The sequence below is a fragment of the Bubalus kerabau genome, chromosome 5, assembly GCF_029407905.1.
Source record: "Bubalus kerabau isolate K-KA32 ecotype Philippines breed swamp buffalo chromosome 5, PCC_UOA_SB_1v2, whole genome shotgun sequence".
Classification (NCBI taxonomy): Eukaryota; Metazoa; Chordata; class Mammalia; order Artiodactyla; family Bovidae; genus Bubalus; species Bubalus kerabau.
In genome coordinates, this window is record NC_073628.1 from 8,024,356 (window position 1) to 8,041,513 (window position 17,158).

At 51.5% G+C, this 17,158-nt stretch overlaps 1 protein-coding gene and 1 non-coding gene across 4 annotated transcripts; one reads left to right on the top strand and one right to left on the bottom strand.

Moving 5' to 3' along the window:
• Positions 1–5,551: 5,551 nt before the first annotated feature.
• Positions 5,552–5,624, bottom strand: TRNAE-CUC (transfer RNA glutamic acid (anticodon CUC)). Its single transcript has one exon. It is a non-coding gene; the product is annotated as a tRNA-Glu (tRNA).
• Positions 5,625–10,840: 5,216 nt separating this feature from the next.
• Positions 10,841–17,040, top strand: MEN1 (menin 1). 3 transcript variants are annotated; one of them, XM_055580882.1, is made up of 10 exons: positions 10,841–10,964; positions 11,363–11,823; positions 12,757–12,965; positions 13,172–13,300; positions 13,590–13,630; positions 13,705–13,792; positions 14,467–14,603; positions 15,018–15,153; positions 15,608–15,772; positions 15,971–17,040. In XM_055580882.1, coding segments are annotated over exons 1-10 (1,851 nt in total). In that variant the 5' UTR covers positions 10,841–10,962; the 3' UTR covers positions 16,454–17,040. The 3 variants fall into 3 exon arrangements, with proteins under 3 accessions (XP_055436857.1, XP_055436858.1, XP_055436859.1); XM_055580883.1 differs by having other exon boundaries at positions 10,900–10,976; XM_055580884.1 differs by lacking the exon at positions 10,841–10,964 and adding an exon at positions 10,989–11,066.
• Positions 17,041–17,158: the final 118 nt, after the last annotated feature.

The window sequence follows — 17,158 nt, forward strand, 5'->3', positions numbered from 1 at the left end:
GCCTTGTGGCTAAGACTGTGAACTCCCAATTCAGGGGGCCTGGGTTTGATCTGGGGTCAGGGAACTAGATCCCACATGCTGTAGTTAAAGATCCTGCATCCCTTAACTAAGACCCAGGGCAGCCAAATAGATATATATATTTTTTTAAGTCCTAAGTGAAGGGGCAGTTTACAAAAGTGTGGGCAGCATCAGGGGAACCGACCAAGGAGTGGTGGTGCCCTGAGCCCTGGCAGCAGCGAGGAGCTGTTATCACCTCCAGGTCAGCTGGGCAAGGCAGGTGTTACCAGCAGGAGTTATGGCTCTCAGGGAAGCACTTGGCCGTGGCCAAGCAGGAAGGCAGCCCAGGAAATTAATTCCTTTCCTCACTCTACTCCCTCCCTTCCATCTCCTGCTTCCTCTGGTCCAAACCCAAGCAGCAACCAGAGGCTCCTAGACCTCAGTTTCTGCAGATCTAGAGGGCAGCCTTTAGGGTACAGAACCGGGAGGTAGGGGGCCGGGGTAGGAAGTGGATCTGGAGGGCACGGCCTGCTGTTCCACCCAGGTGAGGCTGGTGGGGAGGCGGGGATGTCTGGGAGGGGTCTCCTTGTTCTGAGCTGGGGTGTCCATGACTGGGCAGGACCCTGGCCTGGAGGTGGGGCTGGGTGAGGCAGGAAGGTAAGGCCTGTGCACCAGGATCAGGGCAGGTCTGGAGCTGATGGCTGTGCCCTAAGGCTTGTAGATGGCCCGAAAGCTAGGAAAAGTAACCAAAAAAGGGCCTAGGTCTTGCTAGAGCTTGGGGGCCCATGAAATTCCAAGGCCTGGTTAGGAGTGTAGCCTTGATTCCAGTCTAGTACAGAGGATGAGATGGTTGGATAGCATCATCGACTCAATGGACATGAGTTTGAGCAAACTCAGGGAGATAGTGAAGGACAGGGGAGCCTGGCACGCTGCGGTCCAGGGGTCACAAACAGCAGCTGAGCAGCTGAACCGCAACGGCCGCAGTCAGGAGCAAGTTACCTGACCTCCAAGCATCAGTTTCCGTTCTGCAAGTTGGGATCCTAAAACCCATCATAAGAGGTTCTAGTAAGACTCTGGTGAGATAATCAGTATAAAATGGTTATATACTAATGTTATATATAAATTAAATTATATACACTCAGGAAATGTTTGCTCTGTCTATGGAGATGCCAAAACCTGAAGACACAGCCTAGGGCAGGGACGCCAAGGCCTCTTGCAAGCTACAGCCTCACCAAATTGGAGAAATGGCCATTTCCCTAGCACCCTTCAATAATTTAGCCAACAGGTTTTCACAGTTTCACGTTAAAAAAATGTTTTTTCTTCCAAAGTTTTATGTTGACAAATTTCAAAAAAGGTTGAAGGATTACAAACTCCCCACCCTCTTCTGGATTCACGTTTGCTCACAGTTTGCTGCTTTTGTGTTTCTCATGTACTGATGATGTATTTCGCTACCATCTGAAGGTAAGTTACACACAACCTGAACTTTGCTCAATACTTTGCAGACATCCGTTAAGAAAAAGGAACCACCACCAAGGGAATTCCCTGCCGATCCATGTCTTGAACCTGCGTCCTTGGCAGTGGAAGTGTAGAGTCCTAACCATTAGATCTCCAGGAAGTTCCCAGGGCATATCTTTTTTTTTCTGGCTGTGCTTTGGCAGTCCAGTGGTTAGGACTCCATGCTATCACTGCTGAGGGCCCTGGTTCAATCCCTGGTCAGGGAACTAAGATCCTGCAAGGTGCATGGTGAGGCCAAAAAAGAGGAAAAAAAAAAGAATAAGGAACCACCATAAGTCATTCTCACAAGATTTAATATTGATACTCTGTATTAATCTGTTATGGGTTGAATTATGACCCCTAAAAATGAAGTCCTATTCCCAAATACTTCAGAGTGTGACCTCATTCGGAACTAGAGGCATTGCAAACGTAAGTAGTTAAAACAAGGTCATTAGGGTTGGCTCTAACCCAATATGACTGGTGTCCTTTAAAAAAGGGGGAAATGTGGATGCATACACAGGGAGCGCACCAAGTGAAAATGAGGGCAGAGATCAGGGTGATGCTTCTATAATCCAAGGAATGCCATGGATTTGCCAATAAACCACTCGTAGCTAGGAGAGAGGCCTGGAATAGATTTTCTCACAGCTCTCAGGAGTAACAAATCCTGCAGACATTTTTTTTTTAATTTATTTATTTTTAATTGAAGGATAATTGCTTTACAATATTATGCTGGTTTCTGCCATACATCAACATGAATCAGCCATAGGTATACTTATGTCCCCTCCCTCTTAAGCCTCCCCGCTCCCACCCCGTCCCACGCCTCTAGGTTGTCACAGAGCCCTGGTTTGAGTTCCCAGAGTCACACAGCAAAGTGCCCGCTGGCTCTCTATTTCACATATGCCAGTGTGTATGTTTCCACGCTACTCTCCAGCTGCCCCACCCTCTCCTCCCCCCACCCCACTCCCGTGCCCATAATTCTGTTCTCTGTGTCTCCTGCAGTCATTTTTATCTTGGACTTCTAGCCTCCACATCTGTGAAGTGATACATTTCTGTTTAAGTCAACCAGCTTGTGGTATAATCATGTCAAAAACATTCTTTATAGCATTAAAAAAAAGTTGAGTATCCGATTCTAGATCACATGTTGCATTCAGTTCTTGTGTCTCTTGAATCTCATTTGACCCAAGACAACTTTCTCCTCCTTCCTTTATAGGTCATTTTTTTATGAGGTTAACATCTTTTTTAACAGTCCAGGCCAGTTTTTTTGGTAGAATAACTTGCAATTTGCATTTGTCTGATTGTTTCCTTATTAAATTCAGATTTAATACTTTTGTTAAGACATAGCAGATGCTATTTTAAATTAATTTTGATTACAACAATACACATTTGTTTTTCTGGTAAATTGGAGGCTGAACTCCCATTTGACTCCCTGCCCTCCCCTCATGACGTTAATTTATGTCCGTGTGTACCATGTCATTGGCGGGCATCAAGAGGGACCACCGTCCCCTAGCCTCCTCTCCATCAGCAGGAATCCAGTTGGATCTTCAGGACCCTCCCTGTCCTCAGCAGGAAGCCCTGACCTCCGTGCTTGCAGCTGGCCCACCACTGGACCCCTGCCTCAAGACCATCAGACCTGGGCCTACTCCTGTCCCTGTTGCTCGGTCCACTGCAGGGGCTGAGGCCTCTAGGTTCTCCATGGCTCTGGCCATCCCTTGTTCTGATCCTGTCTCCACCCTCAGCTCCCGAAAGCTGTTCACCATGTGCTCTAGAGTTGATGGTCCAACTGCAGCAAAATCCCCTGCGCCCTCGCCCCCTTTTGCAAATGGTCCTTAGCCCTCCTGCTCTGGTGGAAACTTTGCCCTTTGGGGTTATGCTCACTGCCTCGTGTCCCACAGACTTTCCACAGCCCTCCTGCCTTGCGGCCTGGAGATGGGGTAGGTGTCCTTCCTGAGGCCGCTGGTAGACATCCTGCTCCCTCTTCCTTTCAAACACGTAGGTTTGAACTCAAGTTATCAGCTTTTACCACTCACTTTGTCTCAATGTCTCCCAACCCATGCATGGCTCATTTCTTAATAATTCTAGCTCCTGGCTTGTTGCCACTCTCTCTATCCAACTCTTGTTTTATTACATTTATTTATCTTGGCTGGCCATGCTGCACAGCTTGTAGGACCTCAGTTCCCTGACCAGGGATTAAACCCAGGCCTTTGGTAGTGAAAGCATTGGTCCTAACCACTAGACCGCCAGGGAATTCCCTCTATCCTACTTCCCTGGTGGCTCAGCTGGTAAAAAATCCACCTGCAATGTGGGAGACCTGGGTTGGGAAGATCCCCTGGAGAAGGGAACAGCTACCCACTCCAGTATTCTGGCTGAGACTCCCATGGACCGTATAGTCTATGGGGTCACAAAGAGTTGGACATGACTGAGCACTTTGATGGTGACTGCAGCCATGAAATTAAAAGATGCTTACTCCTTGGAAGGAAAGTTATGACCAACCTAGATAGCACATTGAAAAGCAGAGACATTACTTTGCCAACAAAGGTCCGTCTAGTCAAAGCTATGGTTTTTCCAGTGGTCATGTATGGATGTGAGAGTTGGACTGTGAAGAAAGCTGAGTGCCGAAGAATTGATGTTTTTGAACTGTGGTGTTGGAGAAGACTCTTGAAAGTCCCTTGGACTGCAAGGAGATCCAACCAGTCCATTCTGAAGGAGATCAGCCCTGGGATTTCTTTGGAAGAAATGATGCTAAAGCTGAAACTCTGGTACTTTGGCCACCTCATGCGAAGAGTTGACTCATTGAAAAGACTCTGATGCTGGGAGGGATTGGGGGCAGGAGGAGAAGGGGACGACAGAGGATGAGATGGCTGGATGGCATCACCAACTCAATGGACGTGAGTCTGAGTGAACTCCAGGAGTTGGTGATGGACAGGGAGGCCTGGCGTGCTGCGACTCATGGGGTTGCAGAGAGTTGGACACGACTGAGCGACTGAACTGAACTAAACTGAGCACTTTGAATTCACTTCACTTACTACTATTTTAAATCTTAGAGACTTTGATATACACATGGATGATCCAGCTGCCAGGCTTCTCTGTTCCTTGAGCTCCATCTTGTCCCATGATCTTACCTTCCAGTCCCTCACTCTCACAGCCATACTGGAGAGCCACACTGTCATATGGGAGCCACTGGTCACATGTAGCCACTGAACATTTGAAATATGACTGGTCAGATATGCTGTGTGTATAAAACATACCAGATTTCAAAGGCTTTGTTGTTCAGTTGCTAAGTCATATTGATGAATGGCAGAAACCAATATAATATTGTAAAGCAATTGTCCTTCAATTGTTGTTGTGCAGTCGCTATGTCATGTCTGACTCTTTGCAACCCCAAGGACTTCAGCATGCCAGGCTTTCCTGTCCTTCACTTATCTCCCAGAGTTTGCTCAAACACATGTCCATTGAGTCGGTGATGCCCTCGAGCCATCTCATCCTCTGTCGCCCCCCTCTCCTCCTGCCCTCAGTCTGCCCCAGCATCAGGGTCTTTTCCAATGAGTTGACACTTTGCATCAGTTGGCCAAAGTATTGTAGCTTCAGCTCCAGCATCAGTCTTTCCAATGAATACTCAGGGTTCGATTTCCTTTAGAATCGACTGGTTTGATCTCCTTGCTGTCCAAGGGACTCTCAAGAGTCTTCTCAAGCACCACAATTTGAAAGCATCAGTTCTTTGGGGCTCAGCCTTCTTTATGGTCCAACTCATATCCATAGATGACTACTGGAAAAGCCATAGCTCTGACCATATGGACCTTTGTTGTGTACAGAACTAAGTCTTGTGTTGTGCAAACAGGACTTAGTGTAGAAAAACATAAATTGTCCTTTGTAACTTTATATTGACTATGAGTTGAAATACATTTTGCTATATGTGATTAAAATTAATCTCACTTGTATCTTTTACTTTTTTAATGTAGCTACTAGAAATTTAAAATTTATGTATACAGCTCCTGTTAGGTTTGTACAGAAAGCACTACTGTTAATTTTTTTTTCCCCTCCTTGCATGACTTGTGGGATTTAGTTCCCCAACCAGGGATTGAACCTGGGTCCTCAGCAGTGAGAGGGTGGAGTCCTAACCACTGGACCACCGGGGAATTTCCCTAAATATTTTCACTGCTAATAATGACAGCAACCTTCTCCCCATAATTTCAATGCCAAGCCTCCCACTCTCTAACTAACACCCTTATCTTTTCAGCTGTCTCTAGTACCCCAACAACAACAAAGTTTTAACCCCACTGGAACGTACAATCCGTTCATTTATTTATTTTTGTCTGTGCTGGGTCTTCACTGCCTCATGGACTTTATCCAGTTGGGATGGGTGGGGGCTGCTCTCTAACTGTGGCGAGCAGGCTTCTCATCGCAGTGGCTTCTCTTGTTGTTGAGCATGGGTTTCAGTAGCTGTGGTGCATGAGCTCAGTGGTCGCAGTTCCCACCTCTAGAGCGCCGGCTCAGTAGCTGTGGATGGGCTTAGTTGCTCTACAGCATGTGGGATCTTTCCAGACCAGGGATCAAACCCATCCTCCTGCCTTGCTCGTGGGTGTGCTCAGTCACGTCTGACTCTATGACCCCATGAACTCTAGACCACCAAGGTTCCTCTGTCTATGGAATTTCTCAGGAAAGAATGTGGGAGTGGGTTGCCATTTCCTCCTCTAGGGCATCTTCCCAACCCAGGGATCAAACCTGTGTCTCCTGCATTGGCAGGCAGATTCTTTACCACTGAGCCACCAGGAAAGCCCTGGTAAGTGGATTCTTAACCACTGGACCACCAGGGAAGTTCAATAATTCATTGATTTTGCCACCCTTTTGCTGTCCCTCATTCCTCTTGTGTCCGTACTTCTGTCCCCCACCGCAAACAGCTTAAATTCTGGGCCAATGTTTATAATCACTCTTATGAATGAATGTTATTTGTTCATTTATCCAGCAAATAATTGTTGAACATCAGTTATGTACAGGACACTATTCTAGGGACATGGAACACATCCATGAATAAAACAGACATGTTACCTGTCATTGTGGAGCTTACAGTTTGGTGGTTTGAGACAAATAATAAATGTCAAGCTATGGTTTTTCCAGTAGTCATGTACAGATGTGAGAGTTGGACCATAAAGAAGGCTAAGTGCCAAAGAATTGATGCCTTCAAACTGTGGTGCTGGAGAAGACTCTTGAGAGTCGCTTGGACTGCAAGGAGATCAAACCAGTCAATCCTACAGGAACTCAATCCTGGATCAATTCATTGGAAGGACTGATGCTGAAAAGTTGAAGCTCCAATACTTCAGCCACCTGATGAGAAGAGCTGACTCAATGAAAAGACCCTGATGCTGGGAAGGACTAAGGACAGGAGGAGAAGGGGGCAACACAGCATGAGATGCTTGGATGGCATCACTGAGCCAATGGACATGAGTTTGCACAAACTCCGGGAGATTGTGCAGGACAGGGAAGCCTGGTGTGCCGCAGTCCATGGGTTGCAAAGAGTCAGACACAACTGAGTGACTGAGCAATAACAACAATTATGGAGGACCCTGGTGGGCGACAGTCCATGGGGCTGCAGAGAGTCAGACATTACTGAAGCAACTGAGCACTTATGAGGTGCTTGAGAAGTGGTTCTCAACAGGGAGCAGTTTGCCCCCCAGAGATATTTGGCAATGTTTGGAGACATTTCTACTGTCACAACAGGGGGAGGGACATCTAAAAGGGGGAGAAGCCAGGGAGGCTGCTAAGCATCCTACAGGGCACAAATCGGTCCCCAACTGCAGTGATGCTAGTGGTAAAGAATCCGCCTGTCAGTTAAGGAGACGAAGGAGACATGGGTTCGATCCCTGGGTTGGGAAGCTCCCCTGGAGTAGGAAATGACAACCAGCTCCAATATACTTGCCTGAAAAATCCCATGGACAGAAGAGCCTGGTGGGCTTCAGTCCATGGGATCTCAAAAGAGTCAGACACGACTGAGTGACTGAGCACGTATACGATATGAATGTCAATCTGCCCCGGTTGAGAAACCCTGTTCTAGAAGCTGTTAGTGCTTTAGAAGAAAACATTTTAGAAAGCACAGTGGAGGGGAGGGGTTAGAAGAAGCATTTCGGTTGGACACTATGATTTTAAGTAGGCTGGTTAGGTCTGGGTCAGCCTCCTTGAGAAGGTGGCGTTTGGGAGGAAGACCAGCTGGGCTTCCTATTTCATTGAGAAAATGAAAGGACCCATGTACTCTACCGTATCTCCAATTATTGTGACTAGAACTGTTCATGCTACTAGCAAAGGACAAGCCTGAAAATTGTGGGGGGTTTTTTAGTTAAAAAAATTTTTTTTCTACAGGCCTGCAAATTGGGAACGCCCATCCTCTCTACTTGTTCCAGGTCATCAGTCCTGCCTTTTCTCCTATTAAACAACAGCCATGTTGCACTCGCCCTCTGCAATGGCCCACACTCTGTCTGTGGAGTGTGATTCTCTGTATCTGAATAAATCCACTCTTCACCTATCACTTTGTCTGAATTCTTTCTGCGATGAGACATCAAGACCCAGCCTATAAAAACTAACCACATCAAATTTCGGGGCTGCACTCACCCTCTGTGATGGCCCAAACTCTGTCTGTGGAGTGTGCTTCTGTCTGTATCTGAATAAATCCACTTCTTACCTATCAAAAAAACCCAAAAAACAGCCACAACACCAGGACCTCCTCTGACCTTCTACCTCCAGTTGCCAGCTTGGTTTTTTCTTCTCTTCTGGAAAGCTCCCTAAAAGAGTTGTGTATTATCACTGTCTCCAATTTCTTCCCTCTCATTTTTCTTGAGCCCAAGAACTCTGGGCTTTTGTTCCCAAACTACTCCTGAGGTGGTCGCCAGGGGTTCTCACAGAGCTAAATGCAATCAGTCCTTGGTGCTCAGCTTGCTGACCTGTGGGCACCCTGTGGATCATTCCTCTGGCTTGGTCCTCTAAACCAAATGCCCATGTGGCTTTTCTCCCATCTCTCTGGCTGATTCCTCTCAGAATCTTTGCTGGTTCCTCCTGGTTTCCCAACCTCTACATGACGGGGTACCCCAGAACGCAGTCCTTGATGATCTAATTCCCATATATGCCTCACTCAACTTCCCTAAATGTTAACATCTTACACAACACTGTACATTTATCAAAACTTAGGAATGAAAAATAAACGAAGCTACAGATAGTTTTGAATTTCATAAGTAGTGCTCACAGGTGCCCAAGACTTGACAATTAATTATATATAATTCCCATATATGCCTCACTAAACGTCCCTAAATGTTAGCATCTTACACAACATGGTACATTTATCAAAACTTCAGTTCAGTTCAGTCGCTCAGTCGTGTCTGACTCTTTGTGACCCCATGAATCGCAGCACGCCAGGCCTCCCTGTCCATCACCAACTCCCGGAGTTCACTCAGACTTACATCCATTGAGTCAGTGATGCCATCCAGCCATCTCATCCTCCGTCGTCCCCTTCTCCTCCTGCCCCTAATCCCTCCCAGCATCAGAGTCTTTTCCAATGAGTCAACTCTTCACATGAGGTGACCAAAGTACTGGAGCTTCAGCTTTAGCATCATTCCTTCCAAAGAAATCCCAGGGCTGATCTTTGAAAAATGAACGAAGCTACAGATAGTTTTGAATTTCATAAGTAGTGCTCACAGGTGCCCAAGACTTGACTGGTTTAGTTTTAAAACTGAAAGTCCCACTCCCCTGAAGTCCCCTCAGACTTGGGCAAGCTGGGCCAATCAGCCACCCTCTTCACCAGTTTTTCCACTAAATCCTTTTTCTTCTGGTCTAGGATTCAATCTAGAACACCACGTTGGTCCTGTTTCCTTCAGTTCAGTTCAGTTGCTCAGTCCTGTCCGACTCTTGGCAACCCCATGAATCGCGGCATGCCAGGCCTCCCTGTCCATCACCAACTCCCGGAGTTCACTCAGACTCACGTCCATCGAGTTGGTGATGCCATCCAGCCATCTCATCCTCTGTCGTCCCCTTCTCCTCCTGCCCCCAATCCCTCCCAGCATCGGAGTCTTTCCAATGAGTCAACTCTTCGCATGAGGTGGCCAAAGTATTGGAGTTTCAGCTTTAGCATCAGTCCTTCCAAAGAACACCCAGGACTGATCTCCTTCAGAATGGACTGGTTGGATCTCCTTGCAGTCCAAGGGACTCTCAAGAGTCTTCTCCAACACCACAATTCAAAAGCATCAATTCTTTGGCGCTCAGCCTTCTTCACAGTCCAACTCTCACATCCATACATGACCACTGGAAAAACCATAGCCTTGACTAGATAGATGGACCTTTGTTGGCAAAGTAATGTCTCTGCTTTTGAATGTGCTGTCTAGGTTGGTCATAACTTTCCTTCCAAGGAGTAAGCGTCTTTTAATTTCATGGCTGCAATCACCATCTGCAGTGATTTTGGAGCCCCCCCAAAATAAAGTCTGACCCTGTCTCCTTAGTATCTTCTAATGTGCAATGGTTTCTCACTCTTTCCTTGTCTTTCATGACCTGAACACTTTTGAGGAGAGCTGTCAGGTATGGCCAGTCTGAAAGTCCCTCAGTTTGTGTTTGCCCAAACTTCTCTCATGATTAGGCTAGATTTACAGTTTTGTGGGGGATAATGTACAGAAGTGAAGTAGGGTAGGAATTTGATCTGTTTTACTCACTGCTACATAGCTAGTGCCTGAGAGCTTGGCCCATTATAGGCAGCAAAAATCTGTTTCCTAAATGAATAAGAGAGTGACTGATTCTGTAGAAATTATTTAGTATTATTTTGAAGTTTTTAAATGGTAATATAAATACTACCCCATCACACATATTGTTCTGCAGCCTCTCCCCTTGAACAATGTGCCCTGAAGATCCATCTTAGGATGCAGAGAGTTACTTTACTCTTCTTTTGCTGTATTACAAATAACTACAATGGTTCTTTAGATGGTCTTCTTTGCACACGTGTCAGATTTTCCCTGTAGACCGAAAGCTAGACTTACAGTAGGCACTTTTATGTGTTAATCGATACCGATAAATAACCAACTAAAATGGCTGAACACATTTACAGTACTCCAGCAGTGTTAAAAAGTTCCCGTTGTCATCACATCTTGCCAACAAGCAACAACCTACAGAAGCGGACACTGCCCGCTCACTACCCGGACTACATCTCCCAAAAGGCACTGCGGTTCCTCGGCTACCTGGGTGTGCGTGAATTGGAATGACCAATCCCTGAGGACCTCAGAAAGGCGGGGCTGCCTCCGCTCTTCTCCGCCCTCTGGGGCGCCCAGAGCAGCGGGACTACCACTCCCATAAGCCATCGCGGACTGGCCGGCCCGGCCACCATTTCAAGACTTGGCAGGGACAACAGCGGGCCTTGGACTGCTCTTCCCGGCAGGCAGTGCGGCCCGAGGGGGGCGGAACTCCATTTCCCAGCAGACTTCAGGCGGCGGGCGCCGCGGTGCCTTGTGTGGGATGTAAGCGCGGAGGTGGGCGCGGGGGACCTAGGCCAGGTCTCTCCTTGGGATTTGGGGGGACTGGCCTAGGGGCGCCTTCCGGCGGACTCTAGGGCCCCGGGGGTATGAGCGCAGAGAGGGGGCGGGGCGGCCATTGGGAGTGCTCAGCGGGGTCCTAGGGGGCTCACCTCCTTCGGGGCCGGGGCTCCTGGTGGTGTGGGGGACAGGAAGGCCCTGTAGCCTCGGCTGAGGGGTCTCTTCGATGAAAGAGGGGGAACAGATGAGCGGAGCGTGAAGGGGCGGGGAAGCAAGGGTTGGTGTCTGTGGGTGTGTAGAGGGGTGTGGAACGCTAGCCGAACCTGGGAGGGGACTCGTGGGCCGTGCCCACCCGACCATCCCTCTCCTCCGGTCGCCCGCAGGCCGAGGGCCGCCGCCATGGGGCTGAAGGCTGCCCAGAAAACGCTATTCCCGCTGCGTTCCATCGACGATGTGGTGCGCCTGTTCGCTGCCGAGCTGGGCCGAGAGGAGCCGGACCTGGTGCTCCTATCCTTGGTACTGGGCTTCGTGGAGCATTTCCTAGCTGTCAACCGCGTCATCCCCACCAACGTGCCTGAGCTCACTTTTCAGCCCAGCCCTGCGCCCGACCCTCCTGGCGGCCTCACCTACTTCCCGGTGGCCGACCTGTCCATCATCGCTGCCCTCTATGCCCGCTTCACTGCCCAGATCCGTGGCGCCGTTGACCTGTCTCTCTACCCGCGAGAGGGGGGCGTCTCCAGCCGTGAGCTGGTCAAGAAGGTCTCCGATGTCATCTGGAATAGCCTCAGCCGCTCCTACTTCAAGGATCGTGCCCACATCCAGTCCCTCTTCAGCTTCATCACAGGTTGGAGCCCTACAGGTGGCAAGAGACAGGTGGCTGTCTCACGTGAGAATCTTGGCCCACCTCTTCCCAACACTGTGGTTTACAGAGCCCGTTTGAAACCTGTAAGCTTGTGAGGTGGGCCAAGTGTTACGTCCCCCATTGCAGCTAGAGAAACTGAAGCCCTGGGAGAGAAAGTGATCTGCCAAAGTGACACAGAGTGACGGGGCTGGGACTGGACCTCAGTCACTTGACTCCGAATCCATTAGCCCACCCTCTGCCCCCTCAGCACCTCAGCTACTGCAGCTCAGCCTGGGGCACAGAGGGCAGCAGAAGATTTAAGGGGTCAGGAGCCAAAATCTGTCTATGTTTCATGGAATTGAGACAATCCATGGAGTATCTATGAACATAATTTGAAGGTGAACAGACTAGGGCTTCACCTTGAGAAGCTGAAAGCTCAGGACTTGCAAAGAGCTTTCCTTTTTGTTCTAAGGCCAGTTAACTGGCATTCAGGTCCTGGAGTGCCATATTGAGAAGGAATCTGAGGCTACTTCTGAGCTTAGCAAGAAAAGAGGACAGAGATAAATTAGGAGTGTCCATCAGTGGGTGTGTAAAAAAGTGTTGGCCAGTGTCCTGGTTATAACCTAGTACAGTAAAATGAGGAAATGCTTAAATTAGCAGAAATATATAATACAGTTGCAGAGAAATAGAAAAGGCAGGGTCAAAAGCTGGGAAACTACGAAAGATTCATGGTCTCCTGTTGAGGATGGGGAATGTAAGGGGGGAGGGAGAGGCCTTGAACAGTTAGGAGGAAAGGGATAGAGGGAAGCAGGGCAGGAGTGTCAGAGGGCAAAGGTATGGGGGTGAGGGTGGGAAGGAGCATGGCCTACCACTGGCGGGTCCCTTCCCCCAGGCCAGAGCTCAGAGGACCCTCTTTGATTACTTTCCCTTCCACAGGCACCAAACTGGACAGCTCTGGTGTGGCCTTTGCCGTGGTGGGGGCCTGCCAGGCTCTCGGTCTCCGGGATGTCCACTTGGCCTTGTCCGAGGACCACGCCTGGGTAGTGTTTGGGCCCAATGGAGAACAAACAGCTGAAGTCACTTGGCATGGCAAGGGCAATGAGGATCGCAGAGGCCAGACAGTCAACGCGGGTGTGGCTGAGCGGGTACTGCACTCCCCCACCCCACCCCATATTCTCCTAGCCCAGGCCACCCAAGGAGCTCTGCTTTCTTGGGCCATGCTCCCCTCTTCGTGTCACCACCTCCATATGTCCGGGGCCCTGTTCAAGGGGAGGGCCGTGTTCCTGGTGTCAATCCCTACAGCAGGCACTGGTGGGCCATCATAAGACATCTGGTCTTGTCCTCTCCCAAGAGCTGGCTGTACCTGAAAGGATCGTACATGCGCTGTGACCGCAAGATGGAGGTGGCATTTATGGTGTGCGCCATCAACCCTTCCATTGACCTGCACACTGACTCCCTGGAGCTGCTGCAGCTGCAGCAGGTGAGGGTACCTGTGGGACCTGGGCCAGCGTGCTTCCCCGTGCTGAGCTTCAGCTTCCCCTTCTGTAACATGGCTGAATCATTCCTGGCCTGGACTTGCCTGGGGCTCTTGGGAAAGGGGAAATTGAGACATGAAAGTGCTTTGACACCAGTCAGGGGCTAGTTCCTAAATTCTGGTTTTCCCACCTCGGCGGGGAGTCCCCTACTGGTGCTGGACTGCTCCCTCTGCCTGGTAGACTGAGGGCGTGCCTCCCTCTCACCAGCTCGCACTTTTGTCCTTTGGCCCCTAGAAGCTGCTGTGGCTGCTCTATGACCTGGGACATCTGGAAAGGTCAGTAGGGGGAGTGGCCAGGCTGGGCCCCAGGGCGGGCTAGGGGGCACCCTGGACTTACGAGCCTTTCCCAGGTACCCGATGGCGCTGGGGAACCTGGCGGATCTGGAGGAGCTGGAGCCCACCCCGGGCCGGCCGGACCCACTCACCCTCTACCACAAGGTGGGGACATCTTAGGTATAGAAGGGTAGAGAAGGGCGGCCCAGCGGTGGCTGGGGTCCTCTTCTACTTGGAACTGGGGGGGCAGGTGAGGAAAGAATTTTGTGTGTATTGTGGGGTATCACCTCTCCAGTCCCCTTTTTGTATTTACCGCATGCATATTCAGTGCAGTCAGGGATGTCTGAGAGGTGTTCTGGTTCTCTGCCTGGGAGTGGTAGGTCCTAGAGTTGTCCCCTCAGCCCTACTTTTTCTACTACTTGTCACTGTCCTCTGGGAGTATAACAGAAGTCAAACGTGGTGAGAGCACTGAGGTGGGAGTATTAACTTGGTGGGGCTGGGGGCTCCTGGGCTGGGAGGGACATTAGACTGGATTTGGAAGGCCTTGGTGTTTGTGGGGGAAAGTTCAGGAAAGGGACAGACCCTGAGCTTGGAGGATAAGCCCCTCCCCTTCCTAGGCCTTGGTCTTCAGGGTGCCTGCAGCAGCCTGGCCCAGGCCTGAGCAAGCAGACCTGCAGACCAGGGAAGGGGCAGCTGGCAGAGAGGATGATGGCCAGGGGAGTAAGGTCTCATAGGAGGAGACTCTCTGGAATCTTCCCGATGCCCCTTCCAGTTGTGATCCAGTGGAACATTTGTGCCATCTGGGGCTGCCTCCTTGAGACCCCTCTGCTCATTCTCAGGGCATTGCCTCAGCCAAGACCTACTACCGGGATGAGCACATCTACCCCTACATGTACCTGGCTGGCTACCACTGTCGCAACCGCAATGTGCGCGAAGCTCTGCAGGCCTGGGCCGACACAGCCACCGTCATCCAGGAGTGAGGCTCCCCCCACGTGACCCCAGCCCGGCTTTTCTTCCCCTTCCACCCAATTTACAACCCCTCTCATCCAGGAGGGAGGCCTGGGTCCCAAGTTCTATCCCCTCTCCTTCCAGTCACTAGGCAGCCAAGACCACCATCGCCTGAGAGGTAGGGACCCCTCATGAGGGCCTCAGGCCTTTCCTTCCCTCCCCTCTCCTGATGTCTGACCACTCCCATCCAGCTCTGTATCCCCGGCCCCCCTCCTCACTCTTGCTCTGGGCTGACACAGCACCATCATCTCGGAGCGAGGACCCCAACCATTCACTCGGTCCCCGGATGATCCCGGGAAAGAAACCAGGGCTCCCTCCCCTGCCAGGTCCCTGGGGGTACCCGCCATGGCTGAGACCCCACAGTGCCCTGCTGCCCTCACAGCTACAACTACTGCCGTGAAGACGAGGAGATCTACAAGGAGTTCTTTGAAGTAGCCAATGACGTCATCCCCAACCTGCTGAAGGAGGCCGCCAGCCTACTGGAGGCTGGCGAGGAGCGACCTGGGGAGCAGACCCAGGTGAAAGGCTGGGCCCCAGCCTGTGCACACCTTCCCACCTGAGCAGGGCTCCCAGTCCCAGGACGTGGAACTGCTGCCTGGGACTGGGGGCGGCGCAGGAAAGTTTGGTGCAGGACAGGCAGACAGCTGTGTTCTCTTACTCAGTAGCCAAGGGTCTGGGTCTGGGTTTGAGGAGGTGAGGTAAATGGGATGGAAGCCCTTCTCTTTCTCTGTCAGGGTCACTCATTCAGTTGAGGGAGTGAAATGGAGATAAAGGGTGGTTCCCCACTCCCCCCAAGTCCAGGCTAAGGGCTAGATTTATAAAAGGAAGGAGTTTCTAAGAATTCTCCCCACCCCTACTCACTCCGCCAGGGCCAGGGCTTTCTGTGCAGATGAGAGGTCTGGCGTGTGCCACCTGGTGAGGGGTGAGTAATGGGGTCTGAACTAACTGTGCCCTCTTTTCCCTCTTTCTCAGGGCATGCAGAGTCAGGGTTCTGCCCTCCAGGACCCAGAGTGCTTCGCCCATCTGCTGCGATTCTACGATGGCATCTGCAAATGGGAAGAGGGCAGCCCCACCCCCGTGCTGCACGTGGGCTGGGCCACCTTCCTTGTGCAGTCCCTAGGCCGTTTTGAGGGACAGGTGAGAGGTAGCTGTGCAGGGTGGCTGGGAGGGCGGGTGGTGACAGCAGCCAGGAGGAGTCAGACGTTTGTAGCTGCAGGGGATCTGCCTATCCCCTTTGGGTGCGAGTGAGACCAAGGCCCCAAGATGGCCGGGGCGCGGGGTGCCAGCCACTGGCCTGCAACCTTGGCCTTCGCTTGTCCTCCCCATCCGGCCCAGGTGCGGCAGAAGGTACGCATAGTGAGCCGAGAGGCGGAGGCGGCGGAGGCTGAAGAGCCGTGGGGCGAGGAAGCCCGAGAAGGCCGGCGGCGGGGCCCACGGCGGGAATCCAAGCCCGAGGAGCCGCCGCCGCCTAAGAAGCCGGCGCTGGACAAGGGCCCAGGCGCGGGCCAGGGTGCGGTGCCGGGACCCCCTCGGAAGCCCCCAGGCACAGTCCCCGGGACTGTCCGCGGCGCTGAAGGCGGCAGCGCGGCTCCAGTGCCGGCACCTGCTGCGTCACCGCCACCCGAGGGTCCAGTGCTGACATTCCAGAGCGAGAAGATGAAAGGCATGAAGGAGCTGCTTGTGGCCACCAAGATCAATTCGAGCGCCATCAAGCTGCAGCTCACGGCGCAGTCACAAGTGCAGATGAAGAAGCAGAAGGTGTCTACACCGAGTGACTACACGCTTTCCTTCCTCAAGCGGCAGCGCAAGGGTCTCTGAAGTACCGGGACTCCATATCCGCCTACCAAGAGCCCGCCCTCAACCCGACGAGGCTCCACCCCAGCCTCTTGAGCCCAGGCTCCACCCGCAGGCCCCATCCCTACCCGGAACCCAGGCTGCAGGTTCCCAGAGTACCAACTCTGCTCAGCGCCCCGAATGGAGGGCTATGCCCAGTCATTGGAATATAGAGCCCATCCCCAGGGGTCCCAGCCAGCCATCTGAAACCTTCCCTCTGACCCCATGACCAGTCTTTAAAGGTCCAACCACGGGAAACAGCCTTCACCTCAGAACCCAGGCTCTAACCTTCGTCCTGAGCGGTGTTGGCTCAGGGTTGCTTCCAGCCCATGGGGCTCTTTCGCTCTAAACCCTAGAAGCACAGGTCCCACCTACAGCCCGGGAACCGAGGACCCCGCCCAGCTCCTAGGAGAACGTTTCTGCACTTCAAAATTCCATTCCTTGCAAACCCCCTACCACAAAGAACCTAAGAAACGCTTCCAGAATTTGGAAATGCTAGCTTCCTTCTCTGTCTCATGGGTCGGGGACGTGAAACTCTGCCCCCAGCCTGTGTGAATCCTGAGCCCTGCCCCCTCCCTGCCCAAACGCCCTAGATCAGAGCAGACCTTTCTTCCGACCCTCTGGGAACCTCCCCGAGGTCCAGCCTGTCTCGGGGGACCCTAGAGGAAATCTACAGGGGTTTGTTTGCGA